Source organism: Mustelus asterias, chromosome 17 (assembly GCF_964213995.1).
Source record: "Mustelus asterias chromosome 17, sMusAst1.hap1.1, whole genome shotgun sequence".
Classification (NCBI taxonomy): Eukaryota; Metazoa; Chordata; class Chondrichthyes; order Carcharhiniformes; family Triakidae; genus Mustelus; species Mustelus asterias.
Genome location: NC_135817.1, coordinates 14,824,357 through 14,841,270, shown reverse-complemented (window position 1 = coordinate 14,841,270; position 16,914 = coordinate 14,824,357). Strand labels below are relative to the sequence as shown.

Genomic DNA, 16,914 nt, shown 5'->3' with positions numbered 1-16,914 from the left:
GTTGGACAGTCAGATTTTTAGAGAAAGCTTTATGGAAGTATAGAGGTATATAATAAAAGTGTAATAAAAAGAAGAGAATTCCAAACAGCTCAGGTGAAACAAGTATATGTTAAATTATATATTTTTAAAATTCACATTTGATGTTAATCCTTAAATGTGTTCGTTATTTGTTGTGCTGGACGTACAAGATGTCTCACTTATAGGTTGCAAGGCTCCACTGGAATGAAATTATTAGTCAAACTACACGACACCAGTACACAAGGCTTAAAGCAACAGGAATTTTAATGCAATAAACAAGTGGCTTAAGGTACAGCAGTTTGAAGTATGCTTTTGTTAAAGACATCAGAACTAAAAAGAGAAAAAATGTGTGTGGCTACAGCAGTAAAAGTACATGGTTTCATAAAATGCTGAATATGAATTTCAACCAGCTCCTGCCACCTACTGAGTTTCATACCTTTGGATACGTAAACAGTTTAAAATGAAGCATGACTATGTATGGTCAACTATTAGAAAGCTATTAACAAACTGTTGCCATGTAGTCACATCACTGCACAGATACGCAACAGTAATGCTACCAAAACAATCTACAGAGAAAGGATTCACGGAATGATTCCCCATTTCAGTTTTGTGGAGTTGTTTACTGGGCAATTGGACAGCATATTGAAAAGGATCACATGCTTGATATCTCACTGGGATCAAATAAGTCATTGCAAACAGTCACTAATATATTTATATAATTCACTAGAGATTTGAAGTAACTTAGGTAATTCAATTTGTTACCTACCTCTTTCAACATTCAAGTCCTTGGACAAACTCATTCAATAAATGTTTTAAAGCCAATCTGTCCCATAAAAGGTAGAAATGTTTGCTTGGAACTTTAGAGCTCAAAGTTCTGAAATGACTCAGTGACACCCAATAAACAGTCCTGATGTTAGCACCACACTACCGATCCATGGTTTAAGAGTGCAACTATGGGTGAAGTACTGAAAAAAAAATCACTGGAAACAGCACAGGTTGTTCCAGTAAACATACAACTGGTTACAATTGTCAACCGACAACATTTGACATTTAAAGGTAATCACTAACCAACCCAAATAAAGGTGTAAAAACATATCGACTAATCAGAGGTTAGTCTACAGTTCAAAACACGAAATACACCAATATAATTGTGCTTCATCCAAGTGACAGATGCTGAATTCAGAAATTTCAAATGGTGTAAAAATTAAACTTCAACTAGATTCTGAAAGGAATTCGTTCTACGCTTTTGGGAATAATGTATAAAAAGATTTTTAATAATCAGTCATTTACACATGTTGATGTTTTAGTTTGGAGGGGACTTAATTTTAACATGAAAAAGCACTTCCTTCTGACCCTGGTTCCCAAGTTTGCTTTCTGGGGAAAAATAAATCAGTGGGCACAACTTCTGCTGTACAGTACTCGTGACAAGATGTAACAGATCTTTTTGAGAGTAGAGCAATTGATGAATGGAAACAGTTCCACATGTACTCTCAGTATGGAAGTGTAATAACTCATCTTAAGTTTTGCACAGATAGGAACATGGGAGACACTCAGTTAAATGACATAAGTGAAATCAAAGGGACAGAAACTCAAGCGCATTAAGAAAACAAGTAAATAACTTGGACATTCTTATCTCACATTTTTGCCGCTTGTTAGATTTTCAATGCTTTGCCCTTTAACGCTATTTGCTGGATCAGTTTGTTTTGCCTTATTGCTAGTTTTCTCCTTGTTTCGATCCCTGTCTTCCTGTTTTACCACACTTCTCGACTTAAATCATCTACGCTAACTCTACACACAATGGTACCATTGGATAACAATACCCACTACAATAAAACAGAAAAGAGCTACAAAATTCCAAACAACTACATCTCACACCAAAACATTAACATACCGTTTATTTGCACACACACAATTGCATGTTCCAACCAAAAGCACAACAGTAGTCTGGGATGCAATTTCTCCCCTCCCTTAAGGCAAATGAACTCAGCCATAAAGTCCACAATACAAGTAACTTTACGAGTATACCAAGTAGCACCACCTCCTCAGTCTCCTACAGCCATGGACAAAACACAAAATCAGAAAAATCCACAAGTTTAATTTTTAAACAATCCCTCTACTTTAAATCACTAATCATCAACACCTCTAGTTTTGAAAAGCAGTGTACAACTTTTTCAACATCAATGCATCATCGTTTTGGTTATGCTTAAATGGAACGGTGTTTAATCTCAAATTTGTTTTTGCACTGTGCAGTTCTCATAGATGAATTATTCATTGAAGACCTTGTATGAAGACTGGAGGGAAGGGGTGAAGCGTAGGATACATTTGAAATTGGAGGACAGTGGAGTATTTTAAATCAATTCCCAGGTTGTCAAGGGTATTTTTAAAAAATCTTTAGTGTGTCACTAACTACAGACAGCAAGGTAAACAAACAATAGCATTCATAGCAGTCAGCAAAGGACAAACTGATTTATTTAAACTGAAATGTATGTAATCCTGTGGAGATTTACATCTGAAATATATATGTCGGTCCAAACTCTTCCACATTCTGATAGATCGAGCATCTACTTGTCCGTGGTGCTGCTGGGTACTTCCTAGTCAAGAAAGAAAATTAATGTTACATAGTTACAATCTTTTAAAGTTCCACAATTTCATCATGATTCAAGTCAGGAATGAAGGAGCAAGGGGTTTAATCCTGCACATTGCTATAGAATTCAAATCCAAGCGGTGTTTGGAACTTACACTGTTACTCCTGCGGCTTCTATGTGAAATGATGCCAGTGAAGAAATATTAAATTGAATTTGTAACTGACAGGAACAATATATTTTTCAAAAGGGCACCAAATTGACCAGTCCTCTGGAGTTATGCAACCTTGGAAGTCACTTAGTTGAAAACTTCAAATACAAAATTCAAATACTTCAAATACAAAACTTCATGTGTCCAAAACTTCAAATACTTCAAATTCAAAAACTTCAAATACAAAATACCAAAAGGGCACAAAATTGACCAGTCCTCTGGAGTTATGCAACCTTGGAAGTCACTTAGTTGAAAACTTCAAATACAAAATTATAGATTAATTTCCCCCACCTGAAAGTTCATGCAAATAAGGTCAAGGAACATATTAACATTAGACTCAATATCTCTATATTTGATGGGCATCAGTGCACTTAAAAGGAGACAAACATATCTATTTCAAATGCACTTAATGTTGGGTGATACTCTGAACTGATCATCGCAAAACATTCTCACTGTAATCAGTGACAGACTTGTAACCAGAAACACGTTATATTGTTCAATTTGTTGTCTTCGAACATTCAGAAGTGCTGCACTGCTCACTGTACTTTCACCATTAAGCTACAAGTGATTAAGTGATACCTCAGAGATGATCACAAGAAGCACTTGGAAATGAAAGCAGCTGAGGACAGCAATAAACTAAGAGCAGTGTAGTTAAGTCAATGAGAGATCTTACATGGCAAGTGACTAGATACAATTTTCTGTTGCTTTATAATGTAAGGTAAAGAAACTGAAGCTTTGAAGTACATGGGCAGACATTAGCATCACAAATTTTGTTTCCACAAACTGGGATCATGTGTCCAATATTTGAGCAAAATATAATTAATTGTAACAGCTTTGTGGCTAGTGTCTTCCTCCTCCTCCCTCTGCAAGAAGTCAAAGAACACGGAGTTGAAATTCAAAGAGAAATAAATCAATCTGGATGCTGCTTTGAGCAACCCTAATGACCTTGTTAAGAATGAAACCAAAATAACTGGGAATAGATGAGTCTTCCAATACTTTGTCTGGGGAATCATATATAGTAAGACAGAGAGGGAAAGCAAGAGGAAATAAAAAACAATAATGAAAAGATGGAAGAACAAAAACGCAGCACACGTTAAATCAATAGCATAGAAATTCAGTTCCCAACTAAATGTCACCAAACCAGATCAAAAATGAATTTCCGAACATACAAATCCTTACCCTTTCAGCTCTCCGTTTCCTTATTATCTCTTCCCTGAAGTGTTTGGTGAATATCTTGTGATTGGTACGTCCAAAACCAAGTCCATATATACGCCGGTACTTGGATTCAAATGTATAACCTCTCTTTCGCCCAGAAGATGAATAGTCTTTCACAAAATGCTGCAAAAAATCAGAATCAATGTTGGCTTCGCTATAAAAATATTTCCATGCCAATGCAGGAAAAACAATCAGTAATTGTGGGAACTTGTGACAGACAGGGGAATTTAAAAACAACTGGATAGTTTCAAGTTATTTAAGTTAGTTCTCAAATGCCAATTCCAAGTTGGTATTCCCCAACAGGCTGAATGTAATCAGCTCAGAGTCACCTACACAGTAAAACATAAAACATAACTCAATTTGGTCTCAAAGGTAAAAGAAGAAAAAAAAGCACGATTGAAAGGTTGTTTAGCCTTTTAAGCCCAATGTTTTCAAAAAATCTTATGCTTTGTCCTCTCAATGAACAATTCGATTTATTTAACTGTCCCAGGAACAAGGCTGACCAGAGAAAACATTCCATAAATAGTCCCAAAAATAGTCTTTTGAAGATTTTACTAGATTGATTACAGAGTTTACTAGATTCACTAAGTTGATTCTGGAGTTGAGAAGTTTGGCTTATGAGGAGAGACTGAGTAGACTGGGGCTATACTCATTGAAATTCAGAAGAATGAGGGAGATCTTATAGAAACATAAGATTATGAAGAGAATAGATAAGATAGAAGCAGGGAGGTTGTTTCCACTGGCAGGTGAAACTAGAACTCAGGGGCATGGCCTCAAAATAAGGGGGAGCAGCTTTAGGACTGAGTTGAGGAGGAACTTCTTCACCCAAAGGGTTGTGAATCTGTGGAATTCCCTGGCCAGTAAAGCAGTTGAGGCTGCCTCATTGAATGTTTTTAAGGCAAGGATAGATAAATTTTTGAACAGTAAAGGAATGAAGGGTTATGGTGAGCGGGCGGGTAAATGGAGCTGAGTCCACGAAAAGATCAGCCATGATCTTATTGAATGGCGGAGCAGGCTCGAGGGGACAGATGGCCTACTCCTGCACCTAGTTCTTATGCTCTTATTTTCAATCAATATTAGATAAAATATTGAAACAGATCAAAATTTAACCTTCACACTAAGTATCGAGGGAAGGATGAAATTTCAGAGAGCTGAAGGGACTTGCTAAGAAGACACTGGGGGAGGAGAATGCTGGGCCTGTGGTCCAGGGATCCCTGCTGATTAGACAACAGCATCCTATGGAGCAGTAACCTCAACAGTAGGTCGAGACTGTTTTCTGACAAATTGTTTCACAGGAATACCATTCAACAAGGTTAAAAAACCTCAGATACAAGCAAGTATTTTCACCCAAAGTATTAAAATTCATTTAGCACCTTTTAAAACAAAACACTGGTTCTTTGAATATATTGCAGTTAGTACTCAAGTGCTTCTCTTTGTTGAAGACTTATTGACATTGCTACTGTTTGAGCTCAGATAAAGCTTTGTCTCCAGGAACCAGATTGAGAGAAACATTTAATATGGTAGCAAGTTCTGATGACATCTGTAAAAAAATGCCATGGGTTACAAGGGTTTAGTAAAATTTAAGTAGACTTTGGAAATCTAGGGCTGCAAAACAAATAATGGAGCTTCTAATTTAGATCACTAATTCCTCATTAGGTATCTGCTTGATTATAACATTTTGTGCAGGGGCATTCAAGATGCTAGGTAGTTGCAACAAAAGTGACTAAGTGTGGATAAAGTGAACATATGCAGTTGAACGTGTGGCACTTGTTTGTAATGTATTGTCTCCAAAGCAATTCCGACACATTACCATAGTATTGAGTTTACTTGAATAATCTCACATGTATAATCTGCAGAGCTAAATAAAGGTCACATTCAGATCTCCATCCATTGGTCAATTAACTTCTAATATATCACCAATAGTATTTATATTTCTGAACTATGGTCCTAATGCTCATGCAACCGCCAGTGAAAATCCTATATATTTAAAGAAACACAAACAAGTCCCAAAAATGCATTAGAGCCACTTGCAGCACACTATGCACAAAATGTCAGTTCATGGTTATTTTGCCAATCTTAGTTATGTGTAGATAGTAAATTTTACAGCGTTGCTTCTTAGACATACACTTTCAATTGTGCTACAGCACAATTAAATACCTTGATGGGTCTTTGAAAATGTCTAGGCTCCAAGGTCTCTCCTACTTTTCTCTTTGTTGATTCAAACGCCTTTCTAGCAGTCGCCTCCCTGTGCAACTTTTCCTAGAGGAACAATTTGAAAAATTATTTCACTTGTCAGAAACTAGATGCATGGAGAGCAGAATGTTACTTCAAATTCCACATACAAACCTTTTCTAACCTCAAACGGATCATTTCTACCGTAAAGGAAAACATTTAAGCTTACTTATAAAAGTGATACAACAGTTTTAAAATTGAAAGCACACAAGAGGGTATGCCAGATGCACCAGTTGAAGGTACGTAACTGTGTGGAAAATATGGAGTTTAGATGTACTGGGACATGCCAGTCCAGCATTTCAGTGACAGAATTGGACTTTGGGAGAAGTGAATGAGGGTCTTCAAACCCACCATTTTGGTTATTTTGGACACTAGAAATCAGTTAGTGAAATAATAGTGAATGAACATTTCTTTGAAAATATTTTTGCATGGTTAAATCGGCTTAAAGTGTGCTGGTCGACCATTAAATGTTTTTTTCTATCATAAACATTCACATTGTGCCCTTGCAGACATTATCCACATGTCAAATTACACTGTCACGTGCGTTATCGGTAAAACTTCAAACATATGCACTAGTGGATCTCACACCATTGCTCACAATGAATGGAGGTTTCTTTCCCCCGCTTCTCTCTTGTGATGCCTTTTATACCTCCTCAGCCATCTAGTCAGCTAATCCCTCTAAATTCACCCAGCAGATAAGTTCTTCACTTGAGACTATGGAAATATTGGGGTGAAAAACAAATAAGTGGAGTTCCCCGTATAGATCACTAATCCCGGCTGACTGTAATTGGCTTTCCTGCTATTCTTACCCGACGCTCCAGAGGTCCAACCGATGGTTCTTTAAAACGTGGATTTCTTGTTGCCTTCTCTCGACTAAGTGAATGAGGTTTCATAGGCCTCTCTGACCTGTAACAAAATATCGAATTTTGGGGAGCCAAACCTCATATTAAAGCCTTAGATACAAGGGCAAGGAATGTGCATAAAGCATGCAGAATACAGAACTAACAACAGCAGGCTCAGTTTTGAATTATTTACTGAATACTGCATTGGTGGGAAAAATAATATTCAACTCTAATAAATCAGATATCAGCCTGATTTTAAATGAAATAGTCTTCTTCCCCCATGAGGCTTTTGTAATTGCCAGCAAATTTTCCTGGCTGGGTGAATATGTACCACATACATGATAAGTGTTAATTTGGGGTTGGGAAAAGGATTCCAACACAAAACCACCTATGTCACACAAGAAAAACATGCATGAATTGTCAAATCTACCTAGATAACAGCAATGCTTAATATTGCTCACCTGGGGTGAGAAAGAAACAGCTCAAGTTTTTCAGTAACAGCAGCTCAGTTTAATGAAGATGCATAGTAAGGCAGTGACGTGTAGACTCTCTAATTCTTTGTGCATGGTCCCAAATCTCAACTCTATCATCAGGGAGGCGCAGAGACCCAAACCACCCAGACATGGCCTTTGTCTATCTCATACATGCAATTCTAGGGAGCTTTTCCTACAGAACATTTGTAATGTTTCCCTTCATGCGAAGGCATGAAGAGAAAAAAAAATCTTACATTGTTTCTCTTCCATACTCTCTTGTTTAAATTCTTTTTTTAAAAATGGACAAAGGTTAATTCATCATCCTCCTGGAACGAAACAGCCTTGCACTGTATGAGCATTCCAGTCAAGCCGACACAGAACTAGCACCAGACAGCTCTGGCAAACTCAAAGCTATTGTGACTCATCTCCAATGGTTCTATAATTACCTGCTCAGCATATATTTGGTTTTAATAAGGGTCCTTAAACCACCCTAGCACATGACCGAGACTGGAGCTATTTTTAACTACACAATTTTTAGATTCTCTCTTAGGTTGCGGTTTAACCTCAGAAAAGAAAACCGGACTCCAGGTGAGCAGCCTGCCTCTGACCTCCATCTCTTTTAAAGTCAGATCTCCAGGAAGAATCCGGTATTTTGTCTCCAGAGTAAACTAATTCCTGGAAAACAATAATACTTTGCTGCATCTTCAACTGCCTCAACTGAGTTCCTAGGGCAAAGGCCAGGAATTCTGCCAGACAAAGCCAGCCAACAGAACCTTCATTAGACATTGACATACTAGACGCTACCCACATAAACTAATGTCAACACTTTTTTTTCAAAGTAACTCACAATTTGTGACTTATTTTTCTTTCTTCCTCGGCCTTGAATGCACGAGTGTGAACGTGTGTCACCATCCATCCCTCAGACTTTGAAATACATCCATAAATCCTAGTTTTATTTCACCTTAAAACAACTTGCTGTGGATTTATTTTTAATGTTGGACCTCATAAACCAGTGTTTGAGAAACACACCATGGCCCATTTTAACATGGAAAAGAATACAAAGGGAAACAAGCTAAATTAAAAATTAAAACTACCACTGTCATGGGCAGGAGGGGAATAGTAATAATAATTCAATCGACCTCACCCTCATGTCTGCAACACCTGCTTAAAGTTTTACCATAGGAAACATATTTTGGTTAGTGAAGTGGACTTGCATGTGAGAACTAGCATGAAATCCTAAGCGTGGAAGGAATCTAGTATGGATTTTTGATATTCTGGTTGTGATTAATCTAAGTTACCTGTGAGAAAGAAACCTAGGCTCCGCAGTTTGATGGGTCTTCTCATACTTGTCCTGTAATCGTTCCTTCCTCCTCCTCTCTATGTCATGACGAAGATCATCTGGATTTACAGCAACCCACGTGCTTGTCTAAGTATTGAGAGAATATTTACAAGTAAAACAAAATCAGCCACTGCAGACTCAAGAAAAACGTAAGCCTTCATTTTTACCAAAAGATATTTTGCAAGCTGACCCACACCATCCCAATACATTGCTTTTCTTCAAAATCAAGTTAAACCGCAGCACGACAGCAGATTGTTCAGCTTACCTCAATGAATAATAGCTTTTTTGCTGAAACTGGTTCTAACATATGCATAAATACATAAAAATGTCAGAAGTATACAAGAATATCAGTTCAAGCCTTCTTTACAATTTGAAAACACAGTACAAGGTAGAGAGAGGGTGTTTTTTTGTACCTACTTGCCAATGCTTTACTGTAAGGCTCTGTACCCAGTTGTGCCTTGTATCCAATCAGGTACATTTGTGACACAGACCTTACACATGCCCGAACTGATGGATGCATCCACAGATTTCAATTTCTATTTTCACAGCCTAATCTTTCTAACGATAAAGGAAGTACTTTATCTGAGGTACAATGGAATTGGAAATGAAATGCTAACACCATTAAATGAGGTAACGTACCTTTCTGCTAATGGGTTTTCTTTCTCGGCTGTGCAAGTCTGCCAATGACATGTCAATCCGTCTTTTTCAGAAGGAAAAAGAAACAAATAAATTATGTCCTCAGGAGATAAAAGGTTTGTTTTATAAATGTATACTGTTAAAAATATATACTGTGCAATTACAATACCTGTGTATCTCAGGGCCCAATTTTTGCTCTTCTCTTTCTGGACTCTGTGCATTTTGCAACTTTGAAAAGCGGTCATGCAATGTTAGATCTGAAGACTTAAAATGGTCTTCTGTAACAAAAATCATGACCACTTATTACCATACGTCACCTCTCAGTAGGAAAGCAGAAATGTTAGTTTTTATACAAAATTAAGTCAATTGGACATTTAGTCAAATTATTAACGGGAGATGGTGGCATATTGGTAATGTCACTGGACTAGTTATTGAGACCCCCAGGCTATTCTTTGGGGTTCAAATCCACAGATTTTAAGTTAAATTAATAATATAAATATTAATGAATATAAAACTCGTCTCATGATCATAGAATCTCAGTGCAGAAAGAGGCCATTCGGTCCATCGAGCCTGCACCGACAACAGTCCCACCTAGGCCTTATCCCCATAATCACATGTATTTACATTTCTAATCTTCCTGACACTAAGGGGAAATTGAGCATGGCCAATCAACGTAACCCGCACATCTTCGGACTACGGGAGGAAACTGCAGCACCTGGAGGAAATCCACACACACGGGCCGGAATTGAACCCGGGTCCCCGGCGCTGTGAGATGGCAGTGCTAACCACTGTTCCACTATGCCACCAAATAATGGTGACCATGAAACTATCATTGTTTGTTGTAAAAACCCATTTGGTTCTCTAATGCCCTTTAGGGAAGGAAATCTGCTGTCCTTACCCGGTCTGGCCTATATGTGATTCCAGATCCACAACAATGTGGTTAAGTCATAACTGCTCTCTGAAATGGTTAAGGGAAACAGTCAGTTCAAGGGCAATTAGGGATGGGCAACAAATGCTGGCCTTGCCAGCAATGCCCACAAGCAAAGAATAAAAAAAAGTTCAAACTTAAATTTCAGGATATTATATAATATACTAATACCCGTTAGAGAAAATCTCCATTACAAGAGAGGAAGTGTTAGGTTTTTTAGGGAACATTAAAACTGACAAAGCCCCAGGGCCTGATGGCATCTATCCTCGACTGCTCAGGGAGACGAGAGATGAAATTGCTGGGCCTCGGACGGAAATCTTTGTCGCTTCTTTGGACACAGGTGAGGTCCCTGAGGATTGGAGGATAGCGAATGTGGTCCCGTTGTTTAAGAAGGGTAGCAGGGATAACCCAGGAAATTATAGGCCAGTGAGCTTTACGTCCGTGGTAGGGAAGTTGTTGGAGAGGATTCTTAGAGACAGGATGTATGTGCATTTAGTACGGAACAATCTCATTAGTGACAGACAGCATGGTTTCGTAAGAGGGAGGTCGTGCCTTACAAATTTGGTGGAGTTTTTTGAGGAAGTGACAAAAACGGTTGATGAAGGAAGGGCCGTGGATGTCGTCTATATGGATTTTAGTAAGGCATTTGACAAAGTCCCACATGGCAGGTTGGTTAAGAAGGTTAAGGCTCATGGGATACAAGGAGAACTGGCTTGGCCATAGGAGACAGAGGGTAGTGGTCGAAGGGTCTTTTTCCGGCTGGAGGTCTGTGACCAGTGGTGTTCAGCAGGGCTCTGTACTGGGGCCTCTGCTATTTGTGATATATATAAATGATTTGGAAGAAGGTGTAACTGGTGTAATCAGCAAGTTTGCGGATGACACGAAGATGGCTGGACTTGCGGATAGCGAAGAGCATTGTCGGGCAATACAGCAGGATATAGATAGGCTGGAAAATTGGGCGGAGAGGTGGCAGATGGAGTTTAATCCGGATAAATGCGAAGTGATGCATTTTGGAAGAAATAATGTAGGGAGGAGTTATACAATAAATGGCAGAGTCATCAGGCGTATAGAAACACAGAGGGACCTCGGTGTGCAAGTCCACAAATCCTTGAAGGTGGCAGCACAGGTGGAGAAGGTGGTGAAGAAGGCATATGGTATGCTTGCCTTTATAGGACGGGATATAGAGTATAAAAGCTGGAGTCTGATGATGCAGCTGTATAGAACGCTGGTTAGGCCACATTTGGAGTACTGCATCCAGTTCTGGTCGCCGCACTACCAGAAGGACGTGGAGGCGTTAGAGAGAGAGTGCAGAGAAGGTTTACCAGGATGTTGCCTGGTATGGAGGGTCTTAGCTATGAGGAGAGATTGGGTAAACTGGGGTTGTTCTCCCTGGAAAGACGGAGAATGAGGGGAGATCTAATAGAGGTGTACAAGATTATGAAGGGTATAGATAGGGTGAACAGTGGGAAGCTTTTTCCCAGGTCGGAGGTGACGATCACGAGGGGTCACGGGCTCAAGGTGAGAGGGGCGAAGTATAACTCAGATATCAGAGGGATGTTTTTTTACACAGAGGGTGGTGGGGGCCTGGAATGCGCTGCCAAGTAGGGTGGTGGAGGCAGGCACGCTGACATCGTTTAAGACTTACCTGGATAGTCAGATGAGCAGCCTGGGAATGGAGGGATACAAACGATTGGTCTAGTTGGACCAAGGAGCGGCACAGGCTTGGAGGGCCGAAGGGCCTGTTTCCTGTGCTGTACTGTTCTTTGTTCTTATTTCACAATACAATACTTAATTTGCATCCTTTGCATTATTTTGAATTCTACGTTTTGCTCTAATATCTAAATTAACCAATACTCTGAATTCATCTATATCAATTAGTTAGGGTCTCAGGGGAAGTTATTTCAGTGGTCAGGCGGCTAGCGTGTGGATCAGCACAGGGCTCTTTCCCCATTCCGGTGGAGGCAGTCTTGGTGTCTTTCTCTTTGTCCCACCCTATTAAAAGCATGGCACTTGCCTTTTCTGTGTTCTAGCAAATAACTACATACGACTTGTCTTCAGGTAGAGAACTCAAAGTGAGAGAAGGAGAGAAAGATGAGAGGGCTGAGTGTAACATATCCAGGTTTTCTGACAATGCAAAGTTATTTGGCAAAATAAGCTACGAGGAGGGCACAAAGACTCTGCAAGGAAGATAGACAGGTTAAGTGAGTGGGCATGGTGATAGATGGAATATATTGTCGGGAAATGCTAAATTATCCACTTTGGCAGGAAAAATGGAAGAACAGAGCTTTGTTTTAAAAGGTGAGAAATGATTAAATATTGCTATGCAGTATGATATGAATGCACTTGAACACAAATCAGAAAGTTAACATGCATTTAAAGTGAGCAATTAGGAAGGTAAATACTGTGTTTTACGAAGGAGAAAGTCTTGCTGCTGTATAAGGCTTTGGTGAAATAACAACTGGAGTACAGTATACAGTTTTTGTCCCTGCACCGAAGGAAGGTTATACCTGTTTTAAAGAAAGTGTAACAAAAGTATAACCTTCCTTAGGTGCAGGGACAAAAACTGTATACTGTACTCCAGTTGTTATTTCACCAAAGCCTTATACAACTGGATTGATTCCTGGGATGACAGCATTGTCCTATGAGGAAAGAGTAGAATGGGTCTGTTTTCCCTCGACTCTAAGAATGAGAGATGATTAAAACACAGAAAATTCTTACAGTGCTTTACAGGGCAAGGCATTATTTCCCCTAGTGGGGGACATCTAAAACTAGGAAGTTACAGCCTCAGATTAAAGGGTCTGCCATTTAAAACTACGACAAGGATACTTTTCCCCACCCAGTGCGTTGCAAAGCTTTGGCATTCTGTACCTCAAGAGATACTCAATACATTTAAAATTGAGAGCAATAAATGTTGAACTCTAAGGAATCAAGGGATATGGTGCTGTGCAGCACGGTGGCACAGTGGTTAGCACTGCTGTTCATAGTGCCAGGGACCTGGGTTCGATTCCAGCCTTGGGTGATTGCCTGTGGGGTGGAGCTTGCACATTCTCCCTGTGTCTGTGTGGGTTTCCTCCTGGTGCTCCAGTTTTCTCCCAGAGTCTTAGTGCCCAAAAGGATGTGTAGGTTAGGGGGATTAACAGAGTAAATACGTTGGGTTATGGGGATAGGGTCTGGGTAAGATGCTCTGTCAGAGTTTGTACAGACTCAGTGGCCAGGATGACCTCCTTCTGCAGGGATTCTATGATATTTTAGAAAAGTGGAGTTGAACTGTGACATTACTGAATGGTGAAAATGATTTGGAGCTGTATAACCTACTCTTGTTCGGACTACAAAAGTTTTTATTTAAGACAGCAAAGTGAAGACACCTACTTCAGACTATCTGAATTAAGCAACATAACTATCCACCTACTAATTGCATATGATAGATAAGAAATATTGAATCATAGAAGTTACTTTTGGATTGCAAACAAATTGCACTCATCTGCTAAATTACTAAGTTTAGAATTGGGACAAGGCTATGGGAGAAAAATGATCGCTGAGTATTCAGATAGAAATAAACTTCACCAATTGGCTTAAGTGAGACAGTAACAGCATCAGGTGCAAACGTTAGAAATAATGTGGGTTAGACCCAGTTAATATGAGTTAGACCCACTCACTAACCCAATAAAACAAAGGAAGTCAATCCTCAAAAGTATCACCACTGGCTAACCAGTGAAGACAGAATGGTACTTATTACTGAGAATGTACGGCACATGCTATCGTTTATGTTCCACATGAGCCTCCTTTCTCTCTATTTTGACCTCCCCAAGTATAGTATGCAATTTTAAGGTCAAGTGGATTGGGGTTTATTAGGAGCTGGATTAATGCTACAACCCAAACTAATTTCATTTAAGATGTTCAACAACCAGAAAGGAAAGTGGTTAGACTTTAAGCCAGATTTCACAATGTATAAATACAAGAAATGCACATGTTACAATTAACATGGTTTTAAAATAATACTTTTTAAAACATTCGGCTAGGTCACTGATAAACAAGCAATACTTTAAATGCAATCATCTCACTACCAGCAGCGCTTCTTGCAACTAAATAAAAAGGATGCCATAATGCATGTCCAACCTTTAATCTGGTGCATCAAAGTGATTATCTCCTGGGCAAATTCTCCTGATGAGATGTTCGGTTTAGCCTTGAATGATGAACCCATATGCTCAAACACATGATGGAACTCATCCCGTTTCTTGCCAACACTAACCAAATCCCGAGACATTAGTCTCTCTGAAGCATGGCTTGATGTAGGCCTGGAGAAATCCCCACATACATTCAAAGAATTCACAACTAGGAATCAGGCATTATGAGCTTTTATCAACAGAATCCATAATATACGTAAATATACATAAATACAAAGCTAACAAACCTTCTAGCTACTGAATATGGTAATTCTAAAAATAAAAAAATATTTCACAGACACTTACTTTTTTTGGGGGGGGGGTTCTGCTTAAAGTACTCGCCCCAGTATCTATTAAAGATTATAAATCATTTAATTTTAAATGTCATACCCAAATTGATTGCTTAATTACGGATCCCAACATTAATATTACCCATCAAGAGAAGCTATCTGCATGCCAGAGAGGCTTGCTTCATTTTTGTATCAGTCACTAATTCAGAGTTACCTGGACATGGCACAGCTCTAGGAAAACTAATCAGCTATAGTACAGTATTCCAGGATGGTTCTGGTCTGGATTAACTCTGAGAGTTGTCTAAAGTTGCCACCCAATTTAAATGGTGTGAGAGTGGCACCCAGAGGCAGGCAGAGTGTTGTCAGGGGAGCAGCCATGAGAAGTTGTTGAAACAAGTCTCCATTGGGGTTGAAAATTTGATTTTAAAAAATGTGCTGAGCTATCACTCTGCACTCCTACAATGTAAAACTTCCAGAAAATTAGATCAAACAAAGCTGACATTAGGTTGTGCCAAAATAAATATAGAAAGTTATGTAGCCAAAACGCATGCCATCCACCCTTTTGTCAGATGTATAATAACAAGAACTGCACAGAACACCTGGAAAATACTGAATACCGCAATTTTCATTTCTCAACACATCCTCAGCCAAGTATTTTATAAAAAGAATTGCAATTATTGAATTTAAGCCTCCCATTATAGTAAATTAATTTCAATTCAAACTAATTCCCAAATCCATTTTTGCCAAAGACTAGTTGTCATTCACATTACATTCTATGGAAGTGGAATGTTCATACCTTAATGACCTGGCTTTGGTTTCCTTAAATTCTTCTTGTAAAATAACTCCTGCACCTACTACAGAATTCAATATGACTACACATATATCAAAAGTAATTTGTTAAACATGGAGTTTATGCTTAAAAATAGATTTTGTCAAGTGGTTATCAAAAGGGAAAAATCAATTACATTAATTTTAATCAGCTAAGCCATCGGTCAGAAAATAGCACTAATGGTTGAATATTTGAGGCTGAGTAGAAAGAAATTTCACACGAAAAGCCACTTCATGGCTAGAAATCCAAACTCAGGTTCATGAATAAGCTGTGTTGTCCCCTGGGGCAATTTTCAGCAAGTGCAAGCTGGCAATTCTGAAAATGCCTTCATAGGCCTGTAATGCAGTTACTGGCTCAGGAAAATAGAGTTAACAAGTTTGGGGTTATCCATTAATTGCAGTCCACGTAGGTGCCAGCCAATTGGGTACATTGGCAAGATTATCAGACCTTGAACTAATTTTGATTCACACTGCATCAACATCGCGACGAGCTTGAGATGTGTTTCATGCACAATAGCAGTAGAATTCTTCGAGATTGTCCACTTTATATTTAAGCAATGATTCAATTCGGCAAGCATTAGATAAAACGGAGAGCAGCCTTTTCACTTTGTCCAGAATAGCGCAGAAGACATCTCGTGCTTGCAAGGGTGGCCGATGGAGAGCTATAAACTAAAACATCTTTTAACGAGCGAGCGACCAATGTCTAGAACTGGTTCGCTAGGGTGGCCATGGATGCAGTGAGCACTAAATCATTCAAATATTCCAGGATACGTCAGTATACAGAGTAATTTCAGAAATTAGATGTGGCAAGTGTAGCAGATTTGGAAAGCAAAGTTCTCTACTGCTGGAGTTTCCCCCATTTCAAATCTAAGGCTGTTGTAGATCAATTCAGAGAGATTGATTGCCATAATTAGTCTTCAACTCTATTGTTGTTCATAGTGACTCGCAGGAAAATAGGTGAACAAAGACAATGTTGAGCTTTTTTGCCTAGCTGTTCATGTATCAACTCATCTTTAATCTTCATCTGAAGAACGTTTTTTTTTCATGGGATGTGGGCATTGTTGACAAGCCAGCATTTATTGCCCATCCCTAATTGCCCCCGAAGTGATGGTGAGCTGCCTTCTTGAATCGCTGCAGTACACCCACAGTGCTGTTAG

At 39.0% G+C, this 16,914-nt stretch overlaps 1 protein-coding gene across 2 annotated transcripts in view; it reads right to left on the bottom strand.

Annotated features, from left to right (window-relative positions):
- Positions 1–258: 258 nt before the first annotated feature.
- Positions 259–16,914, bottom strand: part of LOC144506343 (BCLAF1 and THRAP3 family member 3) — a 52,237-nt gene continuing 35,581 nt past the window's right edge. For both annotated transcript variants that reach the window (XM_078232318.1, XM_078232321.1), the window contains exons 5-12: positions 14,593–14,771; positions 9,718–9,826; positions 9,552–9,612; positions 8,872–8,999; positions 7,068–7,164; positions 6,184–6,285; positions 3,991–4,149; positions 259–2,609 (exon numbers count right to left, since the gene is read on the bottom strand). In XM_078232318.1, coding sequence (XP_078088444.1) covers positions 2,580–2,609; positions 3,991–4,149; positions 6,184–6,285; positions 7,068–7,164; positions 8,872–8,999; positions 9,552–9,612; positions 9,718–9,826; positions 14,593–14,771 — 865 coding nt within the window. In that variant the 3' untranslated portion in view covers positions 259–2,579. The remainder of the gene's footprint in view (positions 2,610–3,990; positions 4,150–6,183; positions 6,286–7,067; positions 7,165–8,871; positions 9,000–9,551; positions 9,613–9,717; positions 9,827–14,592; positions 14,772–16,914) is intronic.